At 45.9% G+C, this 20,552-nt stretch overlaps 1 protein-coding gene across 7 annotated transcripts in view; it reads left to right on the top strand.

The window, feature by feature from the left end:
* Window positions 1-20,552, top strand: part of LOC104939137 (nucleolar protein 4-like) — a 146,623-nt gene that overhangs the window by 119,002 nt on the left and 7,069 nt on the right. For all 7 annotated transcript variants that reach the window (XM_027288308.1, XM_027288306.1, XM_027288307.1 and 4 more), the window contains 3 exons: window positions 16,847-17,313; window positions 18,566-18,757; window positions 18,976-19,164. In XM_027288308.1, coding sequence (XP_027144109.1) covers window positions 16,847-17,313; window positions 18,566-18,757; window positions 18,976-19,164 — 848 coding nt within the window. The remainder of the gene's footprint in view (window positions 1-16,846; window positions 17,314-18,565; window positions 18,758-18,975; window positions 19,165-20,552) is intronic.

Below are 20,552 nucleotides of genomic sequence, written 5' to 3'. Positions count from 1 at the left end.
GCCTCCCTTCCTCTCCTCCTCTCTCCTCTCCCTTCCTCCTCTCCTCTCCTCTCCTCTCCTCCCCTCTCCTCTCTCTTCCTCCCCTCTCCTCTCCTCTCCTCTCCTCTGCAGACCAGAAGGAGTGGCCCATTGTTCTCCTCCTCTGTCTCGCGGTCGTCACGTCCCCCCCTCATGTGACAGTATTTGTGTGTCTCACACATGCAGCTTGTGTGTTACTGCTCTGTCTGAAACATGGACTCCACATTCTTTGGTATATTTTACAGGACTGAACAATCAGGACTGCCCGATCGCCCGGGGCAAGTAAAATGCCACGTTGGGCCACTAGATCTAGCAGCGTACTTTCACGTGGCGTCCTCTGCTCAGAGTTGGACGTGTGCAGCTCACGAGGAAATGGCAGCAGGTCAAGACAAAAGTTTTGAGCTGCAAACAGGTTTGAGGTCGTCGGAGTAAAAATAACCTCTGTTTTTTAGACTTACATCAAAGACACGTTGAGTTTCTGAAAGATGCTGCTGGAGTGCGGTAACAATCTTTGTAATTATATATATTAATTATATATTATATATATAACCATGCAGAAAAAACATATTGAGGTTGAAGGTTAATGTTTTAATGAGCCTAAAGTCTGATGTTATTTTATACTTTAACAGATCTCATAAACACACTGGGCTGATATATCTGTGTGTCACGGAGCTCCACTGTTGTTCAAAAAGTATTAAAAACAGATCAGCGAGGCGCTGCTGCTCTGTGACACGCTGCTTTATTACACTGTAGTTTAGTTTGACTCAGTCACACACACTGTGGCCTGCTGCCACAAATACTCACTGGAGCACCGAATGTGGATTAATCCACCAATGAAAATAGTCCCCAACACAAAGACACAAAGTTCCCGTGCTGTACATGAATGATTCGATCAAATTTCCTCAGAATTCTCATAAAATCTGATTCTAATGAGTTCCTGTCAGTCTGCTTAGTACCTCCATGAACTCCTGAGAGTATACATCATGTATAATTCATGCCTTTGCTCCGTGTAGTAGAAGTTTGCTCCATATGTTATGCATTAGTTCTTGAAAGACTCCATAGATTGTTGTTCTTACCTCGCGTGTCCGTCAAAGATACATGTTTGTGTCATATCTGCACGATTCGACAGCTGCAGGAGCTGAACGTATTCAGCGTGTTCGGGATGTGTCGAACAGCTGCTGCATCGGAGTGTCAGCCGAGATTATTTCTTTCTCCCCTCTGCTGCCCACATGATGCAATATTAATTGACTCATCAGAGGAGGGAAAGAGTGTGTGTGTGTGTGTGTGTGAGTGTGTGTGTGTGAGAAAGAGCGGGCGCTCATATCCATCTTCTATTCTTCCTCTTCCTCGTCTCCTGAGAGACGAAGCCTCAGCACAGTGCGGCTGTATATCATATATACAGAATGAGGATTGTTTGATTTTGTTTATTTTATCTCTTATGCATGAAATTCCTTCGATTACACACACACACACACACACACACACACACACACACACCTCGGTTAATAACGGATGCTTCGTTGAAAACTTTGAATCTTCGTCAGAAATCGACTAAATCTCTGTGTGTCTCTTTCACCAGGATCTGATGGATTTTGAGTTTTGAAAGTTTCCATGTTAACGGAAAAAACCTGCAAAGTTTCTCCTCTGTTGGTCGTGTGTGTGTGTGTGTGTGTGTGTGTGTGTGTGTGTGTGGTTTCAGTTTCTATGAGTGACAGGAGGGAATTGGCGGAGAGGATTACATCTCATTAAACAGTGAGATGGATCCGTTCGGCTTGAGATTGCCATCAGCAGGATTAACTGTGCCGCTGATAATGAGTGACATAATGAATCTGTCCCCGCGGCGTTCAGAGAAAGACGCGATTGTAGACTTTTCCTCTCTCTGCGTTTTTTTTTTTTTAGACGTGACCGAGAACGAAAGCAGCAAACTGTGATTTCATTTTCTGATCAGATCAACGTCCACAAACAAAAAAAAAAAAGAGTTCTTCTGTGTGTCCGACCAAACCGCACAGACGCATCAACGTGGGGGCAGATCTGTGAAACGATTCGCTCACTGTGATCTCGTTTTTTGAGACACGGCGAGCTCTAACAGTCGGTTCATCCCTCCAGGAGAGCTCACAGGCTGTAGAATCAATGGCGAGCTGCATTGAAGCTGTTGCTGAGACACGTCACGCTGGTTTTTCCTTTCATTTAACTGCCTGTGTGTGTTTGAACCGGCTTCACCTGGAGACAGACCTTCATGTAACAGCCCAAACTGAACCAAACAGCTGATTGTTTCATTCTTTCAGTCATGCTCTCAGTCCCATTTCATATTTCCACTCCTTTATAAATTGGTTTCGTGAGTTAATGAGTTTTTTATTTTTTTATTTCTCGTGTTTTTATTCGTGAGTCGACGGTGAAAAGACGACAGGAAGTGAGGAGACGTGCATTTCACGCTCAGATCGCGTGAATCCTTCAGGTCTAATAAACTTGTTGAATGCATTTCCATCCTCATAAAACATCTGCAAAGCTGCATCGTGTTCACGTCTAACAGTCTCTGTTGAACCTTTGGCAGCAGTGTGTATCGTGTCATCGGGTGCCCGAGGACAAAGCCGGGACCTGTTCATGAAAACGTTGCGCCGAGTGGAGATTTGTTTGCTCGTGTTTGGACAGATTGCAGGATTTCTTCTTTTAATCTGGAGTTTTACAAACTTCCAGATGTCTGCAGGGAAAACGTTTGACCCGTTTCCAGCAGCTGTCCGTCACATCGGACGGATATTCACATTTTCTCGTTTGGCTGCTGCTGCTGCTGCTGAGAAAACAGGACAGTGTTAAGGACATTTAAATAACAAATGGAGCCGTGAATGTGTACGCTAATCATTATCATAATTGCTGAAAATTGATGCAGTTAATGTAGATAATTACAGTCTTTGCACTTTCCACATTTACATATGTGCGCTTTGTTGACGGGCTGACATCAGTCGAGTGATTTTAGAGCCAGTGAGAGTAAACAAGCCGCCCGGCTGACTCCGTCCTCTTCCTCCACGCTCATGCAAACTAATGCTCGCTCTACGTCTTCATCACTCGTTCTCTTTTCCTCTCAGCTTGTGATTTTTCATCCACTGCTCTTGTTTACTGTCTCTGTGCTCACTCTGAAAACCTCGTAAGGCTCCAAGTGGACCTCAGTCCTTCTCGTAGACGCGTCCTCCGGCGGTTCACAGCCCCGGGGCAGAGCGCCGCAGGCTTCAGAGGCAGATGAAGCCTTTTCACAGCTGGACACGAAAATGCTGCAGACATCATTTTCAAGTGCCTGAGCAGCAGAAACAAAGCAGTCACACTGGACTCTTATAACACAGAAAGGAAACGGGACACAGCCCAGCTTTGCCACCATTGTCTCCTTTTTGTACTAAACTGTTGTAGGCATAGGACGTACTGGAAATATAGCACAAGTCGCAGGATTGTCCACCTTTGAATCAGGGATGTGCACACGCATCTGTAGAGCAGCCAATAGGGACGCACTTTGTCTGAAATGAGCTGTGATTGGCCAAAGACTCAAAACAAACGACAAAGTCGATTTTCTAAAGCCTGAAAACAAGAATTCTGGTTCTCACCTGAATTACGACACGTAAACGAGGTTTGATGCAAGTTCTGCCGATTACACTAGCTTGCCAGTATAATCTGTGTCATCTCATGCCATGCTCTGATTGGCTGGTCGGAGTTTTGACCGGCTTGTGGATTGGTTGACGGAGCTCTAAATCTGTTGTGTTGTGAACTCGTCTCGTCTTGAGACCTTGATGCTGATCCAAGAAACAGCAGACAGAGAAGTTAATCAACGAGTCATCATCATTAATTAGTTCAAATGTTACCACGTTGACCTTCTTAATCATCGTTGTGTCACCGTGTAGTGTCAGATTTTATCCTCAGAGACGTGAATCATCTCGTTCGTGGTGAGATAATCGGTGCCGCTTCATCATCTCGATATTCAGACAGTTCGGTGTGTGTTTGTGTCTTTGTTGTGTTTTCCTGCCTGCAGATGACGTCAGCCGTTCATTAGAGTGAGAAAAAAAAAGAAACATGAAGTTGGAGATGTTTTAGATTACGGAGGAAACACTGTCCCCTCTGTCCTGGGAGACACAGTCATCTGACCCCCGCGAGCTGCTGCATCCATCAGCCCGCCGAGCGAGGACCACCGAGGATGATGGACAGCATCGAATTAGAGCGGGAAGTGGGTGAAAGGGCAGGAGGGAGGGAGGGAGGGAGAAACAAACAGAGAGAGAGAAAGAGGGATGATGGAGGAGAAACAGTGTGTGTGTGTTTACGTGTGTGTGCTGCCCTGCGGGCAGCCTCTGCGCTGCATTGTGTCATGTTGGCATCGCGGCTGGCTGGCTGGCGCTGTGCTCGTCCCATCCTATTAGCTCGTTGACTGACTGCCCGGATCCTGCACAGAGCGCTGACTCTGGATTACAGCATGACAGCTATTATCTCACCTCATTATCCTTCCTCACTTGTGATGATGAATTTTATCATCGCTTAAAATAAATAAATAAAATACCGTGGGCTTCCCCCTGCCCGGCTCGCTGCAGTGTGTGGCTCGCTGGCTTCGTGTAATTGACTCAGACGGTTCATCACTTCACTTTGGATTGTTTACTTATTTAAATATTGTCATCCTCGACTACAGCTGCAGAAATCCAGAAGATCTCGTCAGAGTTCTGTTTCCTGCACATTTAAAGGTGTCACATGTAGGAGGCGCTCTTCACAGAATATTCACAGCAATGTTTTAATCAGTATAAAAATACAGAGCTGGGTTTGCGGTCACACTGATTCTAGTTATAGGACCAAAGTCTATATTTAGTGTCGAGTTAATAACTGTGATGATATGACGTCAGAATATTTGATGTTTTGTTTGTTTGTTCCAGTTTTCTGCATTTTACACATAAAAAATCAAAGCAGATTAATTGTCGTTAAATAAAAACACAACGTCGTGTCATCGCAGTACAATTCCACCACTGGATGATTAATGATCAATTTAAATAAATGATAATTAATTTTTTTCATCTGAAGCCTCCTGGTTGATAATCAGTTGTGTATCGTGTGTGTGTGTGTGTGTGTGTGTGTGTGTGTGTGTGTGTGTGTGTGTGATATTATAAACAATGTGTCAGTTCATTATTTTGTGTTGTATTATTTGTATCTTGTATTTAATTGGTCTGAGTCTCCTGAGATGCCACGTCACAAAAATAACAACAAGAAGTAATAGAGGAGGTTGTGTGTGTGTGTGTGTGTGTGTGTGTGTGTGTGTGTGTGTCGGGGTGTATAAGCAGTACCAGGCTGTGACAGCCGTGTCTTTGTTGCTGCTCTGCTGACTGTACCATCCTCCTCTTCTACCCTGTTGACCTTCTATACTCTCTTTATGCTGCAGAGTCTCCCTCCTACACACACACACACACACACACACACACACACACACGCACACACACATACACACAATGGCAACATTTAGTTCACCCACATTTCATTACAGCACACAGACTCACACACACATTTCTGTGTGATATGTCTGGTTTTAGTTGCTGTTGCCTGAAACTTGATCGATTGTGTTTAATGGGTCGATGACAGGCAGAGCAACGAGGTTGGGCAACTCCGATAAGAAACATCCAGGAAGTTGCAGCTCAGTTGTCATGGCTACACTCTGCTTTCTTTATCGGACAGTCGACTGTAACCGAGGAACTCTGATCATCATCGGGACGGTGGAGCTGTGAGGCTGTAGACAGATAACATCCATCCACCTGTCTCAGCTTCCCTGCCTTATGACTGACAGTCTGCTCCTCCACCCAGCTCCATCAGACACAGAAACACCTCCTCCAGACGGGATAATGAACAGTCAGCTGTGGCGCTCGCCTCCTTCCTTCCTGCCTTCTCCTCCATCTCCGCTCCTCGTCTTGCCATCACTCCTCTCTGTTTCGGTGTCTGTTCCTCTCTTCGTACCTCATGATGTTCCAGTGTTTCTCTTTGCATATGAAAGCCGTCGTTCAGAGGTCTGGATGGAGGAGGATGGAGTGGAAAGAGGGCAGAGAGGGCTTGATGGATGAAATGAGGGCTTGTTAAAGCGAGCTGTGGGTTAGAACAGAGGAGTGGAAGAGTTCTGCGTCTCTGCTGCACTTTCCTGCAGCCTTGAAAAAAACAAGAATGTGAACAGGCCTCTTTCTCTTTACAATCCCCGCTATCTGCCTCGCTCTCACATTGATCAGGCTTTTAGCCGTCACACTCCTCCCTCCCTCCCTCTCTCTCTCCATCCATCTGCAGCGGGGTCAGGGTTTCTAACGCCCGAGCTTTTAGAGAAGAGGCTTGTTTTTGTGTCATGATATTCCATCGGAGCTTCGCGACAGGATTTTCTAGGTCACAGAGGAACGATTATCTGTCACTTCGAAGTGTGTGTCCGTTGAAATCTGTGTGTGTGTGTGTGTAGGTCGTACAAAAAGACATGTGCTTTTGAACACGTTGCATAATGAGTGTGTGTGTATATGTGTGTGTTGGGTCCAGATGGTCCTCTGCAGGCTGCATGCAGGTGGACCATCGGGGTGTCAACACACACACACACACACACACTTATTGGAGATGGCAAGACACCTCAAAGACATTAGAGGACACTCACACACTGCAGGAGGATTCTGGGATTGTGTCTGCATGTTATCCAGGTCCAGGAGGAATATGCATGAAGATAAACTTTACACACGTTTTCTCCTCCCTCGTCCTCCCACTCTTCATTTTTCACGGCCTCCTTTAATGATGGATTACAGCAGCGTTTCTGCACCGAAGCTGCTTTCTGTTTCATTCATCTTCTTTGAAGAAAAACACGACTCGTAAAGCTCTGGAAAAGCTGGCTGTATTTCTATCATCTATTAATCATATTATCTTCGTTAGTCATGTGGTCAAAGAAGTCTGAGACCATGTCACCCTGCAAGCTGCTATGAAATACAAGCAAGCACCGATGACAGCATGAAGAATGGACAGCGTACGCATGACGTCACACGTAGGTACCTGAAACATCTTAAAAACGTAGAATATATAATATAATAATATAATAACTGTCTGCCTGCTGGATACGACGACACACACCGACCAGTCCAAAGATGTATTCAGATTACTTTAATAAAAGACAAAGAAAAACAGCAAAGTCGTGAAAAGAAAACGTGGATCATTATCTCGTTATGAAAGTTTTGACAACATAAAAGATGAAGAAAAAAACTTTTATCGTCATAATTTGATACTGATGAACCTGTGTGTGTGTGTGTGTGTGTGTGTGTGTGTGTGTGTGTGAAGGTGGGTTGGGCTTGGAGTCGTTGTATACGATGCCGGCAGGGCTGGGCCGTATGGGTGCGTCGGCGGGTGCGGCTCGTGCCGCGTCTTAGCGGGATAATCCATTGTAATCCCACACGGGAGTCGACAGCCGCCTCCCCCTTCCCCTCCCTCCACCACCACCATCACCCCCCCTCCTTTCTCTTCTCCCACATGCTCTCCTTCCCTCGGGATAGGAGGAGAGGAGGAGGAGGAGGGGGGAGGGGGGAGTGAAGGAATTAGCATCTGTTACCACTTTCGCTCAGGTTAGCCTCCTCTGAGGGAGAAAAGCCTCGCTGTCACGCTCGTGGTGGAAGCTGCAAATGAAAAACGACAGGGGACGACCCATTAGAGCTCCCACCCTCCCTGCATCCATCCATCCATCCATCCATCCATCCCACCCTCCATCCATCCATCCATCCATCCATCCATCCATCCCACCCTCCCTGCATCCATCCATCCATCCATCCATCCATCCATCCCTCCACCCGTCTGTACTCCTCTCTGTTGTACTTCCCTCTAACCCTCTAATCTGCGCTCCTCTTCATCTTCCCTTTCTCCTCCTGGCGTCCCTCTTCTTCCTTCCTTCCTTTTTATCCCTCCTCATGTTTCCACCTTTCCTCTCCTCCTCACTGTCTTGTCCTCTTCGGTTTGACACCCATCCATCCATCCATCCTCCTCCTCCTCCTCATCTTCTTCTCTCCCCTGCAGCAGCCCTTTCCTTCAGTTCCTCCTAGTTTTATTTCTTCTTCCTCTTTCTTCTCTCCTCCTCCTCCTCCTCCTCCTCCTCCTCCTCCTCTCTTTCCTCCTCTGCAGTCCACTCAACAACGCCCAGCCTGCTAATGACACTGAAATCGATTCAGTGCTCTTAATAGCTGACAGATAATTGTAGAAATGTAAAAAGCAGCACAGTTTTTTCTGTGTGTGTGTGTGTGTGTGTGTGTGTGTGTGTGTGTGTGTGTGTGTGTGTGTGTGTGTGTGTGTGTGTGTGATGACAGACTTGAAGACTTAGGTTTGTTTCTGTGAGCTCCGGTGGCAGAAACGCAGTGAATCCTTCATGAAGGTTCTAACGTTTCCTTTTCGTCGTTGGCGTTTGTTGATTCAGCTTCACGCTCGTCCTGGAGGCAGTTTGTGTTGCCGCTGAACAAAAACTCAAGGACAGATTTGATTCCAAAGCTCTGGGTGTTTTACTCGGCGAGCTCTGTACGACAGAACCGATCCAAACTGATGCTGTGACATCTAGTGGTGTAGTTGCAGATCTCCGTCTCCTTCCTGACGTGGAGGAGGAGAAACTACGACTCCTCCTCCGTCAGCGTTTAGTTTGTGTGCTCTGTATATAATGACTCTTATTCTCAGACGATTAAACATTGTGTAATATGTAAATCTGACACACTGGACTCCTGCTCTGTTGTTAACAGGACTGAAAGCTTCATGGGTGCAGTGTTTCACACAGTGTGAGTTTGCGTTAAGCTGCCGGCTTGTCCAGGGTGAACCCGCCTCTCACCCACAGCCACCGTGACCCCGATGAGGATGAGCGCTTACACATAATGGATGTTTTTAAAAAAGACATATTCCAGTGTGACGGCTGAAGCTTCGTCCAGGTCACGGGTCGAACCCAACACTCCACCGTCACCTCTGCTGCTGCCTGACGGAGATCAGGGCGCCTCGTTCCTCCCAGGGGTCATCGCTGTGTCCTTTACCATGCGACCATGTGACTGCACGATGACGCACACATCGCATACATACACCCACATGAACTCACATACATGGAGAGCGAGGAGCGAGGGTCGTATAACGCAGCCCGTGACAGAATCAGACGAACCTTTGTATTCACACACACACACACACACACACAAGGTCACATTGTGTTTTCTAATGGAACCAAGAAAGGGCAGCAGCTTGACATTTACGACAATAAATCATGATGCAACTAAGCGTAAAGCTAATGTATGACATATTTTTGCTATTTGCAACCAGCTGTCCGCGAGTTACTGTTGAAGAAAAATCCGTCTGATGCGGCGTGAAAAGACGTTCGCCGTCATGTGATTCCTTCGGATAAAGATACAGAAAGTACGGAGTGAAGAAGAAGAGTTTGAGTTTGAAAAGGGAGATGGAGGAGGAGGTGGAGGAGGTGGAGGCCCCACCGGGGCTCCTGTTTACACAGCCTTTATTTCTCCACCGCATTAAAGAAACAATCTGCTTAATTAATGCGCGGGTTTTTAATCCGGCCGCCCTATTCAAATCAATGCACAAGTGCCCCCATCGCTACAATAGAGGCATTGATTTGTTGTGCTCTCCCCTGTGTGCAGCTGAAATGTAAAATATCTGGCGACGATTATTAAATCATATTGATTGAAGCGTTCAGAGCCGCACTCAGGTGATACACATCTCATTTTTTAATTAAAGGCCCGCCGCCCTCGAGTTCACAGAGACGTTACATCTCCTGCTTAATTAGAAATGACTTGGAGTTGACTCAACGCGTCGCGGCGTTCGGCGGACGCTTCGCTCCGAAGGGGCTTCGCGGGCTCGTCGGCGCAGATTGAACTCTGCTCGGTTTGAGCTGGTTTATCACAGGAAGTCTGCGTTAATCACCGCTGTGCTCAAGATCTCAGACTCTTTGAATAATTGGTACAAACATTAATCGTCACGATGGCTCCCGAAGAAAGAAGCTGGATAGAAGGTCTGAACTTCTCTCCACAGTTCTCTGTGATTAAAACGCCTCCTCGTGATCTTCTGTGATCTTCCTGCACTTAAAGGGACAGTTTGTATGAAGTGCTGATCATAGTCAACTTTGGTGAGGATCTTTGGTGTGTTCCTCTCTTCATCCTTCATCCCAGTAGCTAGATTGTTGATTGAAGCGTGAACTCCTGATCATCTTCGATCTGTTGCTGAGGCGTGGTCCTGCTCCTGAAACTCCAATAGCTTCAATTCCTCAAAAAACGACTTTATGTTTGATATTTGATATTGAGAACAAACCTGTGAACTTCTACGACCCCTGATGGAGAAATAACTCATAAAGAACGCCACAAACAAACAAACAAAGCTCACAATCTTTAACAAGCGGAGCAGCATGTGATTCCTCTGGACAGTCAAGTTGTCAGAGAAATGATCGTTCAGCTCTTCTTCAAACACAAAGATGTCGTCTGTCCTCGTAGGATCACACACAAACCGAAATAACGCCGTGACCTCGACTTCGTCTTCATGACTCGCAGCTTTTGGTTTCATAGCAGACAAACGGCGACTTATCGACTTGAAGCTCACAGTGTGATTGAGAAGAGAGTCCCATTAGCTGTAATGGAGCCAAATTAGATTCTGCTAAAATCCAAAATGCGATCGCCTCAGTGGGAGAGAGTGAACTCGACATTTTTCCGCATCTCTTCATCCTCTTTGTTAACACAATTATCTAAATGTCAAAAACTGTAAATGTCAGCAGGCTGATGTTTTTCTATCTTTTAACCTTGGTGTTTTTTTTTCACCCTTCATGTGAGTGACATGGAAAGAGTGAATTGAAACGACGGAGACGAGGCGTGATTTACAACGTGTGAAAGGCCCCGCGTGGTCGCCGCTCGCCCCCCCCCCTCTGAGCCACTTCCAGCTAACAGCCTGACAGTTAAAACGACCGTTTGCTCGCCGTAAACACACAAACACACACACACACACACTCATTGATGGAGATGTTTGTTGCCAGGTCAGCTGATGCAGCATCTTCCTCCACCTCCCGGTGGATTGTGGTTTGAATGAAGTCTCGATCCACCTGTCCTGCTTCTCTTTGGGGACTCGCAGGCTTTTAGCTCTTTCTGTGTGTGTGTGTGTGTGTGTGTGTGTGTGTGTGTGTGTCCTTCACACAGGAAGACATTTTGCCCTCTTAAACACACCGGGTGCCCCCCCTGTGCCGCGGTGCCCCTCGGGCTGCAGGGAACACTAAACACTGCCATGCATCACAGTCACTGCACTTCTACCCAGAGACTGGAGCAGAGGGAGTGGTGCAGGGAGCGGGAGGGAGGGAGGGAGGGAGGAGTGTGACAAGGAGGTGGAGGAGGATGGAGATAAACATGATGGAAAAGAAATGGGAGCAGAGAGATGGGAAGAAGGAGAGCGAGCGAAAGGTCGCACTTTAGCCTCACTTCAGTGTGTCCTTGAGAAATTAACCCCACTTTGTCCGTCGTCACGTGGCGAGTCAGGAGAAAGTAAAGGAGCAGCAGCTGAGCATAAAAACATTTTTCCATGCTGTTCACACGCAGCGCTGTGATATACCCGTTGATATCCGAGTCTTTAATAATGTTAAAGTAGCTGTTGTGTTTCACACAGAGCTGGCATGAAGATGCAAGAAGCTGTGTGTCATACACAAACTCCACATAATGTTTTAATCTGTCAAATATGGAATATTGTTCAGATGTTATTGTTCATGTTCAGAATGCTTCACTAAGTCTGTTCCCTGTGCAAAGATCCAGAGCTCTGAGGAGACGATGAAACGGTTCTGAGTGAATCTGCATTAATGTACATCATCTCATATCTCGGACTGAAACATCAGCAAACATTTAAAGTCAAACATCACCTGCTTCCAGCTTCTTGAGTGTGTTTATATCATGATATTGCTCAGAGATCATTATTTGTCAGGATGTTTTCCAAACCAGTCGATCACACAGATCTGAGATGAACTTTAAATGATGCATCAGCTCCTCGTGTAAACGCTGCAGCTAAAATACTGCCGAGTACTCTGAGTACTCTGAGTACTCTGAGTACTCCCAGTGAACACGTGAAAGTTTCTGTAACTTGGTACTCTGGTCGTGTGCATGAATGAGTGTGTTGTGCAGCGCTCGCCGTGAGGCTGAATGAATCTGTTTTATTTGCGTCATAACTCTTGAACTCTGTGTCGTGACTCAGACGCGGCTCTAAGTGAACGATAATGTTTCATGTGCTGTTTTACAGCCGAGTCCTGACTGAGCAGAGTTACTCCACAGGAGAGCAAACGTTAGCGTTCACTGTCATCGTCTGCTGCGTTTAGAAAGGTCACGCACAAACACGAGAGGAGGAGCGCTCAGCGGAAGAGGAGGGATGAAGAACGCTGTGACCTGACTGCAACGTTTAGATACTTCAAACGGTCTTTATGAAAGATCAGGATATCTTAGAGCCTTAAATTCATGAGAGCAGAAAATGGTCTCTTATCAAAAGATTAATTTAATATTTTACTTTATTAGTTAATCTAGTAATCGTTGCAGCTCTAAACCTCGTCCAAACAATAACTTTGGCATCTGCAGCACTGAAGGTGAAACATGGTGATTCATGTCGCATTAAAGCTCCCAGAAACTTCAAGAAAACTTCAAGAAACATTGAATATCTGAGTAAATAAGCAAAAGACGATTCTGACCCTCGTCCACTTCAAACCGTGTGTTCATGTAGAACTCCGCTGTTCATAAGAAGCTGATGCAGGACGTTGACTTTCAGTCTTTAAAACTCAGTTTCATTGGAACTAAAGTCTTTGATTAGGAGCATTAGTCTGAAACAACAACACAGAAATATGTGCACACGCAGGGCAGAACAACACAGACTGTCTCGCTGATATCATGCTGTCTGATCCCGGAGAAAGAAAGAAAGAAAGAAAGAAAGGAAGGCTGCATCTTATTTGTGTCTGAAAGACGGAGAGGGCTGGAGAACACAGAGAGAGAATGGATGGAGATGGAAGCTGAGGAGGAGAGCAGATCCCTGAGCGTTTAGTCAGGCAGGGATGGAGTGATGGAGGGATGAAGGGATGGAGGTGGTGACGGTGGTGACGGTGGTGACGGTGGTGACGGTGGTGACGGGGGTGACGGTGGTGACGGTGGCCTCGGCTGCTGTAGGATTTGTGTCGAGGTGGCAGGAATTAGTTTAGCCTTCGCCTCGACGCATGAATTCTCCTCACACACTCATAAACACTCTGCCACGCTTTCCCAGGGCTTCCCTCTCATCCCCCTTTTTATCCGTCATCCCCTGCTCTCGCTCGTTCACGTCCACGCTTTGTTAGCACGACCACGCAGCGATGTGTTTAAGACACACACACACACACACACAGTACATAACAGCACTGATGTATACACTACATCTTATTCCGAACACGTGATCGCTCGAGTCGACGGTCGGAGCCGAAGAAGAAAAAAAGACAATAAAAATAAAAAAATTCCTCCCACGTGTCCGTCCCTTTGCCTCAGTCTCTCTCCACCCTTCCCCCATCTCAGTCCTCCCTCATTCTCTTATACCCCACCTCCTTCCTCCTCCCACCCCGAGCCCAGACCCCTCCTCCGCCGCCTCGTCCTCCCACCCCCTCCGACCTCTTTCCTGCTCCTGCTTGGCTGTACCTCCTCCAATAGTGCACCACCCTCTCCTCTCTCTCTCTCCTCCCTCTTCCTCTCTCTCTCTCTCTCTCTCTCATCTCTCCTCTTACTATCTCTCTCTACTCTCTCTCTCTCGCTCCTCTCTCTCTCTCACCTCTCTGTCTTCTCGTCTTCTCTCTCTCTCTCTCTCTTCTCTCCAGGCAGCGGTTTGGGCTCCACCCCTCCCTCCCCCACCACCCACAGAAGGAAGACACAGTCGATACCATCCTCACCACCCCTCTCCATCTCTCTCTCTCCTTTCTCATACATCACTTTCTTACCTATGCAGTCCAGCTGCTTGGCAGCTTTTGTCATGGACGATTTGACACTCCTTCTTCCTCCTCTTCCTCATCCTCCAATTCACCTAATTGGAGCGCTTTTGTTCTATTTTAACTCTCATGTCGTCTTCAGTGCTCCGTCTCATTTAGTTTCTGTCCGTCTTCACGTCCATCTCTCTCCGTCTGTTTTTTCTGATGCCGTGCACGTAAACGCAGCTCTGTTCAAACAGCTGAAGTAAATTGGGCTAAAATTGGAAGTTGGCTGTTTAAAATCTGAAAAAGTGTGTGTGTGTGGTGTGTGTGTGTGGTTGTTTGTGTGTGTGTGTGTGTGTGTGTTGTGTGTTGTGTGTGTGTGGTGTGTTTGTGTTGTGCGTGTGTGTGTGTGTCGACAGTCTCTTCACAACAATAAAACTTAACAGTCGGGCGGACAGCATCCATCCTGCCTGCCAGCCTGCTTGGCCACACCATTTATTCCATGTCACTTTTTAGTAGCCTGTCTGCCTGAAAGAGCGCAGAGACAGGAGGAAGATGTCGAACCTCTTCGGTGATAAATACTGAAGCGTTTTTCTTCAGTGATTCATGAGAGTCCACAGGAAACTTTTTATGGAATCACAAAAAAAAGCAAAACACAGTAAAAATATCCTGAACTCACATCGATACGTTTGGTATCTAAATAATAATCAGGCTCCAAGTCAATTAGTCAGTTAATTAAAGTCAGTTTATTAGTTATGATTTTATTTATTATTATTAGTTTACTCGTATTAAAGTAATCAACAACTATTTTGATGATCAAAAATGTTTCTCAGATTTGAATCTCAGTGTCAGTAATCTGAATCTGTGTCATGGATAAAAACGAGACATTTGAGGACTCATCGATCAGTCCAGAACTGATGGACAGATTCTATAATATACTATAGTAGATATAATACGTGAATATAATATAATACGTGAATTTAAGGCACCGAGATATCCGAGTCTTTCATGAAGAATAATGGATTCATCGATATTGAAAATCATCCTTTTGTTGATGCATGAATGTTTAATAAGTTTATTCTCAGGACTTTCACTTGTGATATTTGAAGTACATTTTGCTGTTGTGGGAAGTTTTAAAGGATCTGAAACAAAAAGTTTGAGTTCACTGTGAGAACGTCAGGAGGAAGACGAGCTCGGTGAGGATGAGGATGAGGAGTCAGGGGAGGGGTCTCTGTGCTAACACAGGCTGCTGACTGAGTTATTGTCTGGCCCGGCTGCAGACTGGACGGCTTTAATCAGATAAACAGACACTGCTCTCTCTCTTCACCACGCTGCACTCGAACCTGAACAGCAGCATTTCTCTGAGGACACGTTTCACTGAAACACGATGAAGGAAAACTGACGACGGTGTTTTTTTATTCACCCTCAGAAGGCGTTAGCAGTCAGCACGGAGCCTGTGGCTTTAGATAACTTTATATATATTATATTATGTTTGAGAATAATTTGAAGGACTCATTATTTCCTTCCCCAGCCGCGGACAGTCTGGAGATTATTTCCCTCGTGACGGAGTCCTCACTGTCACCATCCTGCTGGCTGCAGGAAGAAACGAACTGTCCCCCAGTTTCATTCCAGCTGTGAGACAGTCGTGGCTGCAATGATGAGATTTCCTGTTTTTCTGCAAAATGACAAATTTTTTTGTGTTTGGAAAATACACAGTAATAAGAACACACACGTGCACGTGCACGACAAATAATATGAGTGCACAGACGACACTCAGCCTCATGTTGACATGCAGCGTACTGCAGTCCAACCTTTAAGCTCGGAGAGTTTAAGAGGGCACAGAGTTGAAGCCTGCCATCTGCTGGGCTTTAAAAATAAGTAATTTCATAAATAGACGTGTATTTATGTGAGCATGTCTGTTCATAACATCTGTAATGTTCAGCTCTCTGTAATTATGTTGTTGGTGCGGCAGCGATGTTCTTCGTGTCACAAGTTCTCCCTGCAACAACATCCAAACATGAGAACGATGATTATTAGGCAGCGTGACGTTTAACGCAACGTTACGTGTCTCTGAATGAAATAGATTTTTTATGGATTCTTCTTCTGATGCAGGAAGTTCCTTCAATGTAACTTTGAAATGACTCAAACACTATGAAGAGATTTTAATGGAAAACATGAAATCGTGTCTCTTACTTTGTCAGTGTGTTTATTACGTCGCACCAAAGAGAATAACTGGATTTAGTTATTACGACCTAGAGAATCACAAGCTCCCTTCACTGTTTTTAGTGCTATCTAGTGGCGAAGCTGCAGATTGCAACCAACTGAATACCACTCACCTCACCCTTTTGTTTCAAGCCTGAAGGAGCGACTACAGGGGCTGTGAAACTTGTAAAAAAACGTCCAAAAATCTAGAGCCGGCGTTTGGTTTGTGCCTTCTGGGCTGTACTGTAGAAACACGGCTCCCTCTGTAGATATAAAAATCTTATTTTCAGGTGATTCTACACTAATAAAAATATAATACATTACACATAGGAGCTTTCCAAGGGGGGAAGAAACTGGAACAACGTCTCAAACTGTCTTTGAAAACATAAAATACAACTAAGAGATGAAATTCTATAAAACAAGGAGGAATAAGTTCATAACCCTGAAAGTCAAAGTCAGCTCAGATGTTTAATTCATCAGATAACCAGACGTTCTCCTTCTTGAACACCACGAGGAGTAAAATATGACGTGTGTGTGATTTAGAGGCACTGAGCTTTAGGCCCCACACGACCATGCTGACAGATTTATGTGAGTGTGTCGGTGTAAGTGTGAGCTACAGTCACAGAGCGCACAGGCTGCTGTACTGTACGTCTTTGTCTGTGTGATGAAGCTCTGCTGCTGGCTCCACTTTAATAATAAAACCTCGTCTGTGTCTTTCAGAGGATTCGTCTTCAGAGAGCGGCAGTGGAAACGGCCTCCCTGCTCTGACTCCGCCATCCTCCGCCGTAGTCAGGGAAGCTGAGGTTGTCAATGGAAACGGTGGCCCCGCCCCGCTGGACTTCAGCACGCCCACTTCCTCCTCGTCATCGTCTGAGGACCAGCAGCCGATGAACCTGAGCGACCCGCCCCCTCCGCGCCTGCCCCTGTCCACCTCACACCTGCCCGTCACCGTGTCCGCGGCAGCCGCCGCGCTGCTCGGGGCGTTGCATCCCAACGCGCCCGAGGAGCTCCGCAGGAAGTACCCGCTGGCTGCCAAGCCGCCGCAGGCTCCACACCCGGCCCTGCCGCTGCCGCACACACACACCCTGCACACACATAATGCACACACTCCCAACACACACTCCCAGTCCCACACACACGCCGCGGAGCTGCGACTGGACCGGGACGGCAGGGACTACGGGGGCAAGGTGAGACCACACACACACACACACACACACACACACACACACACTGCGCACACACACACTTGAAGCTGGTTCCAAAAGTCACTCTCCATAAGCTCCCATATACAGCAGAATAAAAACATGTTTACAGCCGGATTTGGTAATAGCACAGTCAGACCTGTGACCGTGAACCATGTAAATATAAAATATATAATATAATATAATATAATATATAAAACCATACACACCGTGTGTGAATGTGTCTGTTAGATATATTTTGAGAATATTGTGTTCTTTATTTTCCAGCCATGAAAATAAAGTTTTTGTAAAGAAAACTTTCTGAAAGTATAAAAACATGATGAATATGAAACATGAATATTCTGCTTCATCAGTTCAGCGTCTCCGCTGTCTGCAAACTTTTTCTTTTTTCTCTTTGCAAAGACGCCGTCTGCTTCTGTTTATTCAAACTGAAATCTCCCATCAGAGTAAACATGAACTCTGGGTTTGATTTGGTTAATTGCAGCATCCGTGACGTCTTTGTTGATGCATGAAAGGCGCGCTGTCGTTTGTAAAGAGGAGTCAGCAGATGGAGATGGAAAATAAAAAGATGGAGGTGAAAAGTGGAGGAGAGGAGGTGCAGGTTGGCCAGATGAGACCTCCTTTCTTCCTTCCTCCCTCTCTCCGTCTTTGTGCGGAGCTGAATAGCAGAAGCCGTCAGACAATACACACCGGCCTTGGTGGGAACGCAGCGACACGCACACACACACACACACACACACACACACACACACACACAGTGTCGCGTGGAGGCTGCAGGGACTTTGTTCCTCTTCACATTCTCTGTCCGTGCACCTTCCACCAGTCAGATTCACGTCTCCTCAGGGTTCCTAAGCAGTTTGGAAAAGTTTGGAAATTGATTTCAAGGATTTCCAGGCCTGGATAAATGTGGAAAAAAATAAAAGATATTTATATTTCCAGATTATTTTACCTTCAGAGTGTCAAACAAGCAGACCTGACCTGAGTTCAAGGTGTCAAACACAAAGATGTTGAATATTTTCTCTATCCGTAGAAATCTCAGTCTTTGTGTTTCTAAGCAGGTTTTCATTGGCAAGGTGTTGGAGCTTAATGAGGCTCTTAATTAGTGTTTTATTAAGGACACATCAGCTGGAACAGTGGACCACTTAAGCCCACAAAACACAGACGTGTATAGATGTATAGACTTAATTGAGACACTTGACCTCAGACTGTGTGTGTGTGTGTGTGTGTGTGTGTTCAGTCCCCACAGTACAGCTCAGGTGGCAGTTACGACAGCGTGAAGATGGACTTGAGCGCCGAGGATCTGACCATGGGGCGTCACGGCAGCCAGGTTGCGCCCGACGATGACGACGACGACCATGACGACCACGATGACAACGACAAGATCAACGACACGGAGGGAGTCGATCCCGAGAGACTAAAGGCCTTCAATGTAAGTCGGGGTCAGACCTTCAGCTCTGCCTCACATGATGTCCCCACCGGGATCAATAAGCAGTCTCCTTATATTCATAAAGAAAAGATACTGACGAGCTGATGGTCGGCGTCATTGATCGCACGTTGAAGCGTTAATGTAGCAGAGCTGTCTTCAGCTCAGCTCGTCGTGGAGTTCATCTGTCCAACAAACAGTGTGTGTGTGTTGTTCCCCTGCAGATGTTTGTGCGTCTGTTCGTGGACGAGAACTTGGATCGGATGGTTCCTATCTCCAAGCAGCCCAAGGAGAAGATCCAGGCCATCATCGAGTCGTGCAGCAGACAGTTCCCAGAGTTCCAGGAACGCGCCCGCAAGCGCATCCGCACCTACCTCAAATCCTGCCGACGCATGAAGAAGAACGGCATGGAGGTACCGCACCTGCTCGTTAGTTCGTTAGCGAGATTTAAGACCGAAAAGTTTCTAAAATTATCAACAGGACGTCTAAGACAAGAGCATGTTAAGCCGCCAGCTTCAGCACATCCTGCCTCATGATACCACTAATACAGCATGATTATGTGTCGCAAGCTCTCTTCTCTGTTTTAGTCTAATAAAAAATCAAATAAACTCACAACATGCAGAGAAAGGAAATATTTTTTTACTCCTGTTCTCTGTCTCCTTCTGAGATCGACTTAATCGCCTCGTTAACTCATCTTAAAACGCGTCAGCAACAGAAATAAAACTCAGTTAATGTTTCTTTATAACTTCCCAGAAATGTTTTATCCGACTAACCTGAAGACAAATAAGTTTAATAAACAAACAACGATAAATCAGTTAATAAAATATTTGCATTTTCTAATTAATTTTCTGTTAGAGTGACACATTTAAAGGACTGTGTGTCCTTTGTCGAGGTCTGACTTTGTTCCACTTGTTATTAGTTGAAACTGTGACTGTGTAAATAATAAAAAATAGAGTCAGTGTTTGTCAGCAGATTTAACGTGAACATTCCTGACTGACTTCTGCTTTTTTCCCAACATGACTTGAATGCAGCATTCAGCACTTGACGTGTTGGTGTGTGTTCACCTGTGTGTTCACCTGTGTGTTCACCTGTGTGTTCACTTGTGTGTGTTCACCTGTGTGTTCACCTGTGTGTTCACCTGTGTGTGTTCACCTGTGTGTGTTCACCTGTGTAACAGAGCTGGTACCCGCTGTCAGACAGACGTGTGATTCGTCTTTCGCTCTGCAGACAAGTTCGACTTGTTGTTCATCTTCAAAGTCACTAAAATCAAGCTCACGCTCAGACTGTGATTATTCACTGAATTTTCAGGGAGTCTGATCGATCAGCAACATGTTCAGAGCCAATAAGTCCCATAATGCACTGTTGGCCTTGCTTCTTTTGTTATTCAATCAGCTCCTGCGGGAACCCGGTCAGACCTTCGTTAGCTGGAGAACCAATTATCATTCTGCAGAGAGGTTGTTTGTATTTCTTTAAGCGAATCACAGTCACAGGCAGCACTGAGCCGAGGACGGAGACCGTTAGAGAGCGTCAGGATAACTCAAACACAGACTGTAGAGAACCTGGACGTGGTCTCTGTGACGTCAGTTCAGTGTGGCGACTCTGGTCGACGTAAGCCAGTCCACACTCTTAATTCTGCATAATGATAAGCCTTAATAACAGCCCACATTAATGGGGTGTATCTAAATATGTACATGAGTGAATGTCCCTCTCTAGATCTTTAAGAGCCTTGTGGGAACTTTGTGTCAGAATATTGTTGAAATATAGTTTTTAATTCGTCTTCGCTGACGTGATTCATGTTTAT

The sequence above is a fragment of the Larimichthys crocea genome, chromosome XV (genome assembly GCF_000972845.2).
Source record: "Larimichthys crocea isolate SSNF chromosome XV, L_crocea_2.0, whole genome shotgun sequence".
NCBI lineage: Eukaryota > Metazoa > Chordata > Actinopteri > Sciaenidae > Larimichthys > Larimichthys crocea.
This window is presented reverse-complemented; position numbering and strand designations above follow the sequence as displayed.